The sequence below is a fragment of the Macaca nemestrina genome, chromosome 12, assembly GCF_043159975.1.
Source record: "Macaca nemestrina isolate mMacNem1 chromosome 12, mMacNem.hap1, whole genome shotgun sequence".
Taxonomy (NCBI): domain Eukaryota; kingdom Metazoa; phylum Chordata; class Mammalia; order Primates; family Cercopithecidae; genus Macaca; species Macaca nemestrina.
In genome coordinates this window covers 85,371,320-85,385,310 of record NC_092136.1, presented here as the reverse complement: position 1 = coordinate 85,385,310, position 13,991 = coordinate 85,371,320, and the positions used below count along the sequence as shown (strand labels likewise).

Below are 13,991 nucleotides of genomic sequence, written 5' to 3'. Positions count from 1 at the left end.
TGTCTTGTGTGCCTTGTCAGAATTGTTTGTGTCACTTAAGTTTCTCCTAATACTACCTTTATGTGCCTAGTTTCTTCTACTGTAGCCGGCTCATTCGGAGCTAGATAACAGTATCTTTACAACTTATTTATGCAGGAAGGATTTTTTTTTCCTTAAAATGAGTTTTTATAAACTTGGTAAGAAAAAATACACTTACTTGCTTTCAAAGAACACACTACTTTTTGCCTAACTGCATTTGCCTTAATTAAACACTTGGTGATTTTATGAATAGATGCTTATCATCTTCTTACTTTACTCCATTCTCAAACCTTAAATTTTCAGAAGCATATAAACGTTTTAATATTACAAGGTTATGGAATCTGAAGTTTTGTATAATCTATGTCTTTCCACATATATTCAAGGCCATTGTGGTAGCAGTAAAACCTCAAAGTCCAGCTGATATTTTCTGTGTGCATAGTAGTTATTACTGTAGTTAAGTTGGGATTAAAAAGAATGCTTGACACAACTAAAGAATTGAGGCTCTTGATCGCAAGAATTGGACAGGACTAAATATTTTTTAAATGGAATTTATTAGGGCGTTTGATGGTATGTGCTTGGAGCCTAGTGAACTTAGGTTTGAATTCTAGTTCTGCTTCATGAACTATGACTTTAAGCAAGTATTTAACCCTTTTAAGGCTACGCAAGTTAGGAAAATACTGTCTTGCAGGATTATCATGAGCTTTACATACATGACTACGTAACATCTAGCACTTTGCTAGGCATATAAAAGTATCAAAACAACTACCACTAAAAACTATCTTGGGAGCTGGGTCCAGTAGCTGGTGCCCATAATTCCTGCTAATTAGGAGGCTGAGGCAGGAGGATAGCTTGAGGCCAGGAGTTTGAGGTCAGCCTGGGGAATATGCAAGACCCCATCTCTCAAAAAATTTTAAGAATTTAAAATTCTTGTATATGTGGACCACATCATGATTAGAATGTACTTCTTACCTAAATTATTATGTAGTCATCTTAAACATTGGTTTTTTTTTCTTTATTGCTTTTAGATTTTAAAATTGCCAAAGATTATTCACTTTTTTTGGTCTAATAGCAATGAAAAGCTCAAGAAGTTCATAAAATTTGAGTTGTTTTTAATTAATTATATAGCAATAGTAAAAAAATGTCTTGTTCTACTTACTATTTTATGTAAGGTGAAATACTTGGGATTAAACTGAAAAACCCCTAATAAATTTTAGAATCAAACAAATGGGGGTTCGAGTCTTGGTTCTGACAGGCTTACTAAATCTTTGACCTTGGGTAAATTATGTAATCTCTTTTTGTTTCCTCATCTGTAAAACGGGGATAATAACTATGTCATAGGGTTTATGTGAGGTTTAAATAATACCCTGTTTATAAAGCCCTTGCATAGTGTTTAGTAGTGTTTAATAAATGGTAGTAGTTACTTTGACAAAAAAGTGTGAGCCCTAATTTATTGTAAAAATACCACCAAAATCAATTCACAGTCCAACCAAGTTTTGTAAAAGGTATTTGGAATGCCTTTCTTTCCCCAAAGCTTGTTGATCTTGTACTTTTCAGTTAATTTATTACTGTCCTCTTGAGATTTATCCTGCAGGGCAGTGGTTTCTAAATGATAAACTGTGGGTTGGTGCTGGTTAATGAGAAAGTTTTCACTGAGCCTTGGTGAAATGGAAGAGTAAGCAGGACCTGTGTAATAATATCATAAAGTTAACCTTAACTCAGAGTTCAGCGCCTGCTCTTTTTAGCATGTGCGTGCGTGCGCGCGCGCGTGTGTGTGTGTGTGTGTATTTCTGTAAACTTTCCCTTTTAGAATAGTGATACTAGCTGGGTCTTTTTGTTTTAAATAACTATTAAAAATTAAAAGTTGACAGTCCTGATAGTTTCACAAAAAGTTGATGATGTGCATTGAAATTAGATGTAAAACTCTAACCTTGTTGGTGTGTGTTTTTCAGGCATGCAATAATTACTTAAAAAATTGTTACTTTGGAAATAAACTGCTTGCCTCCATGATAACTATGTGACTTTAAGCAAATATTAAAAGCTGATTCGCTATTGCAATTTACTTATTTTTTTTAACTTTTTTCCTCTGTCTATAGAGGCTTTTAAAACTTGAGATACAAGTTCTGGGTTACTTTATAGTCTTTCTAACCTTTTATACTTTTAGGTAATTATGTTGTAATTTCACAGATTGGTACCTCTAGGCATTTGAGGAGATGGCTCCTCTTTTTACAGAAAATATTGAAGTCATTTCTGTGTGACTATAAAGGATAAGCTTACCTTTTATAACAATCATATTCTAGAAAGCTGAGGCAAAGTAGCAGGAGAAAATAGGAATTTGATATATTGGCCTAATTTTAAATTGTTGTTCCATATATAATCTAAAAGTTAGTGACATCATAGCCAAGATTGTTACCAGAATGATTTAAAGAACATTATCTGTACTACTAACACTCTGATAATAGCATGGGCACATAATTAAGCATGATAGATTTTTTTCTTGAGTAGATACATTCGCTTTTTATGTAAAGGTTAAGAGAACAACCAGTAGTAGTAAGCTGATGGCATAATTCCTAAACAGCTTGCACACTTAAAAATATTATTAAATTGGTAAGTCTAGGATTCTCAGATCGTTTTCATGAATAGTCAGGAGATTTATATACTAAATTATTTCGTATTTTGATAGTGTTTTGTGTTCTCATTGTATGACCAATGTCTTTGAGTTAATAGTAGTTTAAGGGTTATATGATTATGGAACACGATCAAACTGGTACATTCTCTAAAAATGTGTGTGCTACAGAATAGTCATTATAGGATGTGTAAGATGCTGCTTTAAAGTAGTATCATTAATGTGTATCAGCTTGTATGGTTCTTTGCTAATAACAAATTGTTGTTTCTGTCTTTGAGGAGCTTCTTGGACATCTCACCAAATCTTGTCCTACTTTTTACAGTTTTCTTTGAGATCAGTCTTTCTAGTACAACATACTTCATTGTACTTCTTTACATCCTGGTGTTTTACATTAAGAATTCACAGTGAGATTCTGACCCGAATAGAGGAGGGGAAGAGAGGGATCCTAAGTTTAGGACACCAAAAGTTTAACTTCTCCCTAATGGTGTAGTTGTTAACCTTCTAATATAGGTGGTTTTTGTTTGTTTCTTTGGTTTTTTATATTCTGACTCAGTAGAATTTAGAAAAGGAAGAGACCTTGGGAGCCTTATAACATTCCAAAAGGTGAAATAATTTCTTCTTTGTGATCCTTGCGAGGTTGCTGTTTATTTGGATATACTCAATGATTGAAAGTTCTCCAAATCACATGACAGCCCTAATATTTTTAGGTGATTTTAATTCTTTTCAGCCCTTAGACATTCAGAACCTTACTCAAATATAACCTCGCATAATTGGAAACCTTATGTTTGTTAACTCTGTATAGGCTGATCTTAAAGACATGAGCTTATTATCTGTGTAATACCACTAGCATTAGTGTAATGCAGGCAAGAAAGAATAAGGTCTGTTAATGGTTTTGTGTTTCAAGAGTAGAGTCAGCTTAATTAGTATGCTTGAGTTTATGCTTGTCATCCCCACTATTGCAAGTACTAAGTTGAAGTTAGAGGGTGGTTGAGAGTTGAAAGTGGCATATCTTTTTTCTTTGATGTTTTAAAAGCACATGGATACATTGAGAATCCCATCACTGAACTTAAGCTATTTAGCTTTTGATTAACTGTTGAAGGAAGGATGGAGAGAAATATGGAAAATGGGTAAGTGGGAGGGAGAAAAACTTTTATCTTGGGGATACTGAGAGGTTTCATACTTGTTTTTTAAGCACTACAGAATTCTTACTACATTCTCAACTGATCCCTTACATTGCGTATGTATTTTGCTTCATGCAAAATCTTGTAATTTTAGATGTGTTTAGTTTTTTAAAGATTATCCTCATACAAAATTAAGGTAAAAGATACGCAAAGATTTCTGTAATGAAGCATATTTTCCGTTCAGTGTCAGTTGCTTATTTGTTAATTTTGTCAGTAGGATGATTTTGTTAGAGAAAACCTAATCGCTGCAAAAAATGTGATATAGAAAACATCTTGCTTGAAGGATTGGCTTTGTTTTTGTTTGGGGAATTTACTGCATTTTCCATTCTATTGTCATCATTATTAAATAGTTGTAAATGTAGAGTTATTAAATAATTGAACTTTTTTTTCCATTTTGGTTTACCCAGGATTCACTCCTTCTCCAGTTGCACAGCCACACCCTTCAGCTGGCCTTAATGTGGACTTTGAATCTGTATTTGGAAATAAATCTACAAATGTTATTGTAGATTCTGGGGGTAAGGAAAAAAATTTTATTAAAAATATTATAGTGTCCTAATTTAGATTCTGTGTAAGGAAAAATAATGCTACTTTTAAAATGTTTAAGTATATTAAGTTGGGGTAGCCAAAGAAATTGACCCATCCCCCCAAGCACTAGACGAGAACTTCAAGGAGCTGTTTAGTCATTATTCTTTTATTGGTGCCAGTTTAGACTTTGGGAACATTTTGTTAGTCCTAGAGCAAAATAAGAGAGAAAAAGAGATTTAGCTCTATAGAATGCTAAGTTGCTTGTGACTGTGTGTTGTGACTATGTTGTGCCTTTTTAGGCATGCAATTTTTACCTTTACTGAAATGAATAATAACAGTATTGTATCTTAATGTATGAAATTGGCTATGTTTGGAAACTAGAATAATATAACTTGTGGTACCTTGACTTGTTTAAATAATCTATTATAAATAATTAGAATGTATTAAATGATTAGGCCTGCGGGTACAGGAGCTTTTTATTGTTTTATATATGATTCTTATTATGATTCATTTGTCTTAAAGAAACTTTTTAGATCTGTAGAGCCAGGTTTCCACTTTGTGTTTTCATTAATACCTTGTTAATTTGAAGTGCCTGTAAAACTTTGACACTCATAATTTTGTTCTTACCCTGGGATGGCCTTTGATTTTGGTTAATAATTAACTTTTAGCCATTTAGAGAGAATATATTGAGATGTTCTTAATTTTATAACATATAATTAGTTATCCTCCAAAAACTAAGAAGCAAGCCTATAAAAAATATGTGTGGACTAAGAATTTATTTTTTCTGTGCACTAGTAGATTTATGGTAATATTTTTTTGCTGCATTAGATTTTAGTTTGTCTTGCCTGGGAAAGTGGAAAGAGAGACCAATCATTGTTATGAACTATCATCTTTGGTGACTTTCTTTTTCAAACTCTAATATTCCTAGATCATACTATTGAGTCCCATAGAGAGTTTGATTGGATTTTCTTTAATTTTCTATCCTTTGGTGAGGAAAACTTAAAGAATTTTATTTTCATTTTTAAGAATTGTCCTCGTTTACTAGATGAGCTTATGCAATTACAGTATTTAGCAGTTTCTGAGATATAGTTCACTCTTACATTCTCTGCTTTTAAAAAAAGGTCTATAAAATCTTATTTCTTAATGCAAAAGGAACTTTTTTCAACGTTCCAGAGAGCTATTTTTTAACCTATGTTGCTTTAGATATGAGTCTTCAAAAAATTTTGCTGGGCAAGCAGGAGAATTACATTCCTTTTTTTCCCTTTTGTAATACTTCTCTCTTATCCCCTTTAACCCTAATGTAATTTTGTCATGAGATAAGAGATGATTTCTGTCAAAACAAATACAGCCTTCTCAGTCAGTTCACTGTGAAGTGGTAAATTTGTCCATTTTCCATTTAAAGACATTTACTGATGTCTATTTTTTGGATAACTTTTCCAGTGAACAAACAAGGAGAAAAGGCAAATACCTCCTTTAGAAAACCATAGCATCATAAAGTTCCTTACAAATTCTATTTCATCTGTTTGTAACTTTAAGGCTTTGATGAACTAGGTGGACTTCTCAAACCAACAGTGGCCTCTCAGAACCAGAGCCTTCCTGTTGCCAAACTCCCGCCTAACAAGTTAGTATCTGATGACTTGGATTCATCTTTAGCCAACCTTGTGGGCAGTAAGTAGTCTTTGGATACTTTAATCTTCTTTTATGTTGTTTTATTAAACTGAGTCTCGTGTTATAAAATGCTTTTTTTTTTTCTCCTTTACTAGATCTTGGCATCGGAAATGGAACCACTAAGAAGTGAGTGTTTAATACACACATTTTTTTCTCCATGTGTTATTTAGAGGTTGATTTGACTTTTATCTCAAAAGCATGTATAGAGATGTCAAGTGTGCATCTTTTTTTTTTTTTGGACACAGAGTCTCGCTCTGTTACCCAGGCTGGAGTTCGGTGGCGCAATCTCGGCCCACTGCAAGCTCTGCCTCCCGGGTTCACACCATTCTCCTGCCTCAGCCTCTCAAGTAGCTGGGACTACAGGCACCTGCCACCATGCCCAGCTAATTTTTTTGTATTTTTAGTAGAGACAGGGTTTCACCGTGTTAGCCAGGTTGGTCTCGATCTCCTGACCTCGTGATCCGCCAGCCTCGACCTCCCAAAGTGCTGGGATTACAGGCCTGAGGCACCACATCCAGCTTTTTTTTTTTTTTTTTTTTTCTTTTTTTTTTCTTTTTTTTTTCTTTTTTTTTTTCTTTTTTTTTTTTTTTTAACAGAGTCTCGCTCCGTTGCCCAGGCTGGAGTGCAGTGGCGCTGTCTTGGCTTCCTGCAACCTCCACTGCCTGGGTTCAGGCAATTCTCCTGCCTCAGCCTCCCTAGTAGCTGGGATTACAGGCACGGGCCACCATGCCTGCCTAATTTTTGTATTTTTAGTAGAGATGGGATTTCACCATGTTGCCCAGGCTGATCTCGAATTCCTGACCTCAAGTGATTTGCCCACCTTGGCCTCCCAAATTGCTGGGATTACAGGCGTGAGCCACCACGCCCAGCCTAAAGTCTGTATCTTACTCTGTTCAATATATTTAGATAGTTAAGGAAACTTTATAATTAGAGACATTTAATATTCTCACTTATGTTTATTTAAAGTGATGTAAATTGGAGTCAACCAGGTGAAAAGAAGTTAACTGGAGGATCTAACTGGCAACCAAAAGTTGCACCAACAACTGCTTGGAATGCTGCAACAATGGTGAGTTGAAGAAGCTTCTGATATACTAACACTTGAGTAATTTAGTTAAATATGTAACATGAAAATGTTTTTAAAGTGATAGGCATAAATAGATTGTTACTGAGTTTAGAAGTGTAAGTAATTTGTATTTCTTTTAAAGGAAGCTGGTTGCCTATGTTTACCGGATATATTTTAGTGGCTACCAAGTATTTAAGGGTTACTTTGTGCCAGAGTTCATTCCAGTAAATACTAATGTTTTATTTTTGATAATTCTATTAATGTGTTAGTAACTATTATTATCCCCATTTTACAGATGAGGAAGTGGAGGCACAGAGTTATTAAGTAATGTGCTCAGGATCACAGAGATCTTAAATGATTAGTTGCATTTTTAGAACCTAGGCAGCCTAACTATAGAACATATGTCCTTAGTCACTACTCTATATTACTGACCTCAAATTTTTTATTTATTCTTCTAAAATATAAAATCTTCTGGTTTCATTATTGGTAAAGAAACTATACTTGCTTGGGTTTTGTCATGTAATTTATATATATGACAATATATTTGATAATTATATATATGTCATATAACTTATACAGTTGATTCTCATTATTTGTGGCAGTTAAGTATTTAAAGTCACTCCAAACACTGAATTAGTGAACACTGAACCCTTGCTAGGGGAAATACATACATATATGTATATGTCACATAGATGTTCCTTTTAGAAAACCTCATTCTAGTATATTCTATTTTCTTTATTTTGCGAAAGAGGAAATAAAGTTCAGAAGTGTTAAGTGACTTGCTTAAGGCTGTCGCACTAACTGGTGCCAGAGTTGGAATTTTAGCCCTGTCCAGCTGGCCCCAGAGTCAGAGTTTCTTGCAGTATGATGGACTCCCCATCCTCCTTCTCTATCCTCTGGTCTGGTCTGAGAGCTGAACCAAGGCAGAGCGTCCTTTGTTCCATCTCAGCTGGAAGTGAACTGTATTGGATGAATCAAATTTTTGCTACTCTGCAAATGAGCATGAATGGCCTGGAAAGCACCAGGAGTGTTGATTTTTGGTGTCACAAAGTTTATCAGGTAGGTGAATTTGCAAATACGGAATCCATGGATAATGAGGATTAACTGTATTTTCTAATTAAATAATTAGCATCTAGTAATGAAGAGGTTTTAGCATGTTTTTAATTACTGTAAGATATGGTAGACCCAGAATAGCTTTGTGGCTATTTTCCTGCCCTAGGCCAGTTTCTGTCTTACCAACCAACAAATTTTTGTCAAAGAAAACTCCTTCTTGTGGAAAAGTTTGAAGCATTCATTCTCCTGACAGTAGACTAGTAGCTGTGTTTTGATTACACGGGCTACACATTACTAAGAGCCATCCTATTACTGTTAGAGGCCTCTGTTGCCCTTACAGCCACCTCCAGAGCACTGCCCTGTTTTCCATGGGTTAATGATATGTTAAAATTAGTAGGACTGAGCTAAAAATAGTATGTTTGTAAAAATTTGTGCATTTTATTATATAGCTTAAGACTTAATAAATGGAAAGTAATATTGAGATTTAGCTACCTTTTTAAGGCAGTTATTTTTTGTTTTTATAGATAGTGTTCACTGCCATCACTAATTATTATTATTATTTTTTTTATTTTTTATTTTTTTGAGACGGAGTCTCGCTCTGTTGCCCAGACTGGAGTGCAGTAGCCAGATCTCAGCTTACTGCAAGCTCCGCCTCCTGGGTTTACGCCATTCTCCTGCCTCAGCCTCCCGAGTAGCTGGGACTACAAGCGCTCGCCACCTCGCCCAGCTAGTTTTTTGTATTTTTTTAGTAGAGATGGGGTTTCACCGTGTTAGCCAGGCTGGTCTCAATCTCCTGACCTCGTGATCCGCCCGTCTCAGCCTCCCAAAGTGCTGGGATTATAGGCTTGAGCCACCGCGCCCAGCTATTATTATTATTTTTTTTTTTTTTAATTTTTTTGAGATGGAGTCTTGCTCTTTCGCCCAGACTAGAGTACAGTGGTGCGACCTCAGCTCACAGCAACCTCTGCCTCCCAGGTTCAAGTGATTCTCCTGCCTCAGCCTACAAGTAGCTGGGATTATAGGTGCCCACCACCATGCCCAGCTAATTTTTTTAGTTTTAGTAGAGATGGGGTTTCCTCATGCTGGACAGGCTGGTCTTGAACTCCTGACCTTAAGCGATCCGTCCACCTCAGCCTCCCAGAGGGCTGGGATTACAGACGTGAGCCACCACGCCCAGACTACCATCAATGATTTTAAAACTTTGCATTTAAGTAGTTTAGATTTTTATACACACAAATACACAATCTTAAACCTGTAAATGTTGCTCACTTGAGGGAATTGGAGCATGTATCACCCCACTTTTAAAGATTTTTTTCCCCCTAAATGCAAAGCAGTTGAAAAGCAGTTTTAAGTTGACATCCATCTCTTTGAGTCTGAATCCATTCTTCTTCCCACTATAACACACCTCATCGACTAGGGTATGGTAGAAGTTTAGAGTAGTGGATTTTATGATCTCATGTGTGAATTATGACATTGATGATGTATGAGGAATGATATAAATACCAATGCTACTATTAAAATATAATGAATATTTTCTGAAGTTAGTATTAATCTATATGAAATATTAGGAGTTCATAGATAGCACTTAAGACTGACTACTAAAATGTAATAGGTATTTAGTCCTGTGGAATTTGTATTTAAGTTGATAACAGTCTTTATCTTGCTGTGTTATGTATGGTAATGTGTATCAATGCTAAAATATTTGTATGTATTTTATGGAGTTTTCTTTTTAATGCCTAATGTTTGGGGCTGATAATGTGATTCACTACTTAAGATAAACTGCTGCTTTTGACATTTCTTTACATTTCTAACCTTTTTATTAATCCTTAAACACTGTCAAGGTTTTTCAGTGTTTTTTTAATTTAACACAAATTCATTGGAATTTTATTAAAATGAATATTATACTACAAATTATTTTAATTAGTGCTTGTGTTTTTTTGTGGTAAACATCTGGTACAGCCCTGTTTATGGGATGCCCAGAATTTTGCACTATTGACACTATTGATAGAATTGATGTTTTAATGATACTTGTAATCAGTAAACTATTTTTATATAAAGAGATGAGGCCAAAGACTACAATTCCTTTGTCAACCTTGATAGTGTTTTAGTATAGATGTTCTTTCATTAGATACTGGAAATACAAGGGATTTTAGGTAGTTAGTGAATGTACATGTGAACTAAAATGCTCTCTGTGTATTTTCTGTTGTGTAAGTACTTGTTCTAATCCAGTGTTATTGCATTATGTAATTGTTCTCCCTGGGAAAAACAGAATGGCATGCATTTTCCACAATACGTAAGTGACCAAAAACGAGCCTTTTTGCAATAAATTGGCATGCTATTAACCACTGCTGTAGCAGAATCTCATAACCTTTCAGCTATTGTTTTCACATTCAGATTTTCAATGTGCCAGAAATTCTTCCTAGCATCTACTGATTTCATGGGTGTGTTGCAGAATTGATTCTGATGGTGGCATGGGAAATACCAATTTTTTTTCTTGCTTAATATTCCGCCATTTGCTGCCAGATGGCTGGGTGTCTGTGTGTGTATCTGTGCTGCCACTATGCACTTGATGACTTCTGAATGAAGGGAAATGTTGATTGTGGTAATGTTTAAAATAACAACTGCATGAAATCTTACAGGCTTCTGCTCTTCTTGGCAGTTTGTCTACTGCTCTTGCAGATCTTGGTTTTTAAGTAGGGAGAGACCAGTAAGCCCTACACGCTCACCCAAATACTAAACTTAGAACTGTTCACTTTAGTGGGTTTTTTTTTAAAGTTATACTTCATTTAATTTCTCCATGCATATGTTCAAATTGCCATATAATTTCAGTTATTTTATGTTTTAGCAGTGTTATTGGTCTTTCACCTTTATTCAATTTCAGTTTTCATTATGAGAAACACACACAGGAAATGTTGTTAAGACAGCAACTATATCTAAAATGATTCTGTTCTCAAATTTTATGTTTACAGATAATCAAAGTAGTAGGAAGAGGGGAACTTAAACATCGTAGTGGTAGATGGTTCTTTTAAACATGAAAGCATGAACTGACCTAATTGATTGTTCCTCTTAAATAATTTTTGGAATAAATTAAAAAGCTAACATATATACTTTATATAAGAACTATGGTTCATAGAAATAGTCATACTCAATAGTATTTTGAAACCTTTGGAGTTCTTTGAAAAGAGTGAGTAAGATACTTAGAAACTAACTTTTTGGAAGATCAGGTTATTGATTGATTGGAGATCTTCACTTTTTTTTTCTTTGAATGCTAAAGCAATCAGGTACCTAAGTAAGAAAACATTCAATAATACTTTTTCTGGGTAAACATTTTTTATGATAGTGATAGGCTTTAAATTTTACAACTATTTAGAACTATTTAAGATACTTTTTTAAATCTAAAGATTTTTAAAGCTGTAAAAAGCATGATGAAATCTTAGATCACTGCTGTATCTAAGTTTAAGTGGTATATTTTTCCTTCTAATAAGTCTGCTTTTCTGCTAATTTCAGGACACTTTTTTTCACTGACCATTAATTGACAGTTCTTAATGATCACAAGTGTCACTTACTCACAGCTGTCTTAGCAATTCTTTTTAGTGGAACTACAGCTACTAATTCCTTGAACTCAGTTGACACACATGAGTTATACTTTCTTGTTTATTTTTCCTTTCACTATGTTAGGCACCCCCTGTAATGGCCTATCCTGCTACTACACCAACAGGCATGATAGGATATGGAATTGTAAGTATTTTCCCAGATACAGCTTTTGGAAAAAATATTGATTCATATGTAATATGCTTTTATTACAGTTTAACCTAAAAATGAATTTAGTGCTCCTCGTACACCTAGCCCTAGTGCTTAACGCAGTAGAACCATAGCATTGGTTTCATAAGCGTGTCTAGATTATAATCATTATACAAGAGATCTTATGCATTAATGTTCATAGTATTACTTGGTTTATTTTTCTCCTCATAACTTTGCTGGCCTTTTATATTTCAAACATTCATGTTAATTCTGAGCCTCTGTTGCTGTGACCATATATTAAATACCAGTGAGATCTTATAAGCTAATATTGTAGGGCATGGGAAGGATTAACACTTGAATTGTATAGAGGTAAATTTAGTCTGATAAAGGCTAGAGAAATTTTCCTGTGACAGTGGTTATTACAGTACAAAAACAGTCTTAACCTTTCAAAATGCCACAATGTGCATTTTAGATTGCCCTTACTTTCCCAACTCTCAGTATATAGAGACTCACTTAAATAAGAAATGGTGCTAGTAGCTTCAACCCACCGGTGTGTATTTGAGGAACTGTTCCTGGTAGAAGGCAGTGCCATGTCCCTTAGTATTACTATTGTGCCTGTTATGTTACTTCTTTATGTATATGATATGGAAGTAACTCCTTTTATACATGTGGAGAAGTTTCACAGCTTTTTTTCACAGTCATTGCATTAAAATGTCTGCTGAGGCTGGGCGTGTTGGCTTACGCCTCTAATCCCAGCACTTTGGAGGCCACGGTAGGTGGATCACCTGAGGTTGGGAGTTCAAGACCAGCCTGACCAATATGGTGAAACTCCATCTCTACTAAAAATACAAAAATTAGCTGGGTATGGTGGCACACACCTGTAATTCCAGCTACTCGGGAGGCTGGGGCAGGAGAATCGCTTGAACCCGGGAGGCAGAGGTCACAGTGAGCTGAGATCATGCCACTGTACTCCAGTCTGGGCAACAGAGCAAAACTCCATCTCAAAAAAAAGAAAAGTCTGCTGAGAAACTCAGGCCATAAACTTAAAATGAAGCTCTAAATGCAAATAGTAGTCTACTTGAAACAATAAATAGAACTTCTTGAAAGATTTTAGAGCATTGCATTTTAACCAAAGCAGTAGTCTGTATGTGCATTATTTTTACACTAGGTAATGTCACTTACTAGGTTAATTTTATACCCTGTAGTAGTAATTTTTAAAGAAACATATTTGGTTGAGATTCTGTTTTCAGTTACTCAAGAAAGAGTTAACCTCTGGTGTGTAATTTAAGCTCTTTTCTTGATTCTTATGTGAAATAAAATGGAAGAACTAGAGCAGGCTTATTCAGAGAATCAACTGTCTTCAGTTGTGATCACTTGCATAATGGTATAAGAACTTGATTTGTTATACAAAGGCAATTTACTTTGAAATATCTTAGCAGCAAAGACAGAGTCTTAAGTTTTCTTGATGTCTAAACCTGATAAATTTGGAAGCTTTTAGTCTGAATCATTTTATCTGTTGTACTAGAATAAAGTTTAAATTTTGCTACTCATCGAATAGAAAAAGTTAGGCTTTGTTACCACATTTTTAAAATGAGCATGTTAAAGGCTTTACATACCAAAAGAAAAAAAAATACTCTTGAAAGTTTGTAGCTGTTAGTCTTACTTATGTTCAGAGGAAGTTACCCTTCGAGTCAAGCAAAGGTACTAGGACCTGTCATCCCTGTTGTCATTGTTATTTACTGAGTCACAATAAGGAAGATGGGAGTCAATATCTTTTAACTTGATAATTTTCTGTTTTTTAGCCTCCACAAATGGGAAGTGTCCCTGTAATGACGCAACCAACCTTAATATACAGCCAGCCTGTCATGAGACCACCAAACCCCTTTGGCCCTGTATCAGGAGCACAGGTATTACAGACTACATGCAGCTGTGGTAATGTGCTTGATTTGGAAGGAATATGATACTATAACACCCTTTTGTACAACTTGAGAAACAAGTTACTAGCACTTTCCCCCTTCATTATGGATATTGCTTGCTTCATATCTTTCTTATATAAGAGCTTTAGGAATATTGATTATTTGGAGGGAAAGGATAAGTAGATAGCAAATACTAAAAGACA

At 34.9% G+C, this 13,991-nt stretch overlaps 1 protein-coding gene across 16 annotated transcripts in view; it reads left to right on the top strand.

The window, feature by feature from the left end:
* Nucleotides 1-13,991, top strand: part of LOC105468864 (phosphatidylinositol binding clathrin assembly protein) — a 112,850-nt gene that overhangs the window by 82,139 nt on the left and 16,720 nt on the right. For 6 of the 16 annotated variants that reach the window (XM_011719337.3, XM_011719335.3, XM_011719344.3 and 3 more), the window contains 6 exons: nt 4,230-4,337; nt 5,884-6,015; nt 6,111-6,141; nt 6,982-7,081; nt 11,810-11,869; nt 13,675-13,779. In XM_011719337.3, the coding sequence (XP_011717639.2) occupies nt 4,230-4,337; nt 5,884-6,015; nt 6,111-6,141; nt 6,982-7,081; nt 11,810-11,869; nt 13,675-13,779 (536 nt within the window). Of the gene's footprint in view, nt 1-4,229; nt 4,338-5,883; nt 6,016-6,110; nt 6,142-6,981; nt 7,082-10,400; nt 10,425-11,809; nt 11,870-13,674; nt 13,780-13,991 lie in introns of all 16 variants that reach the window. The other 10 variants (XM_011719342.3, XM_011719326.3, XM_011719324.3 and 7 more) reach the window with 3 other exon arrangements.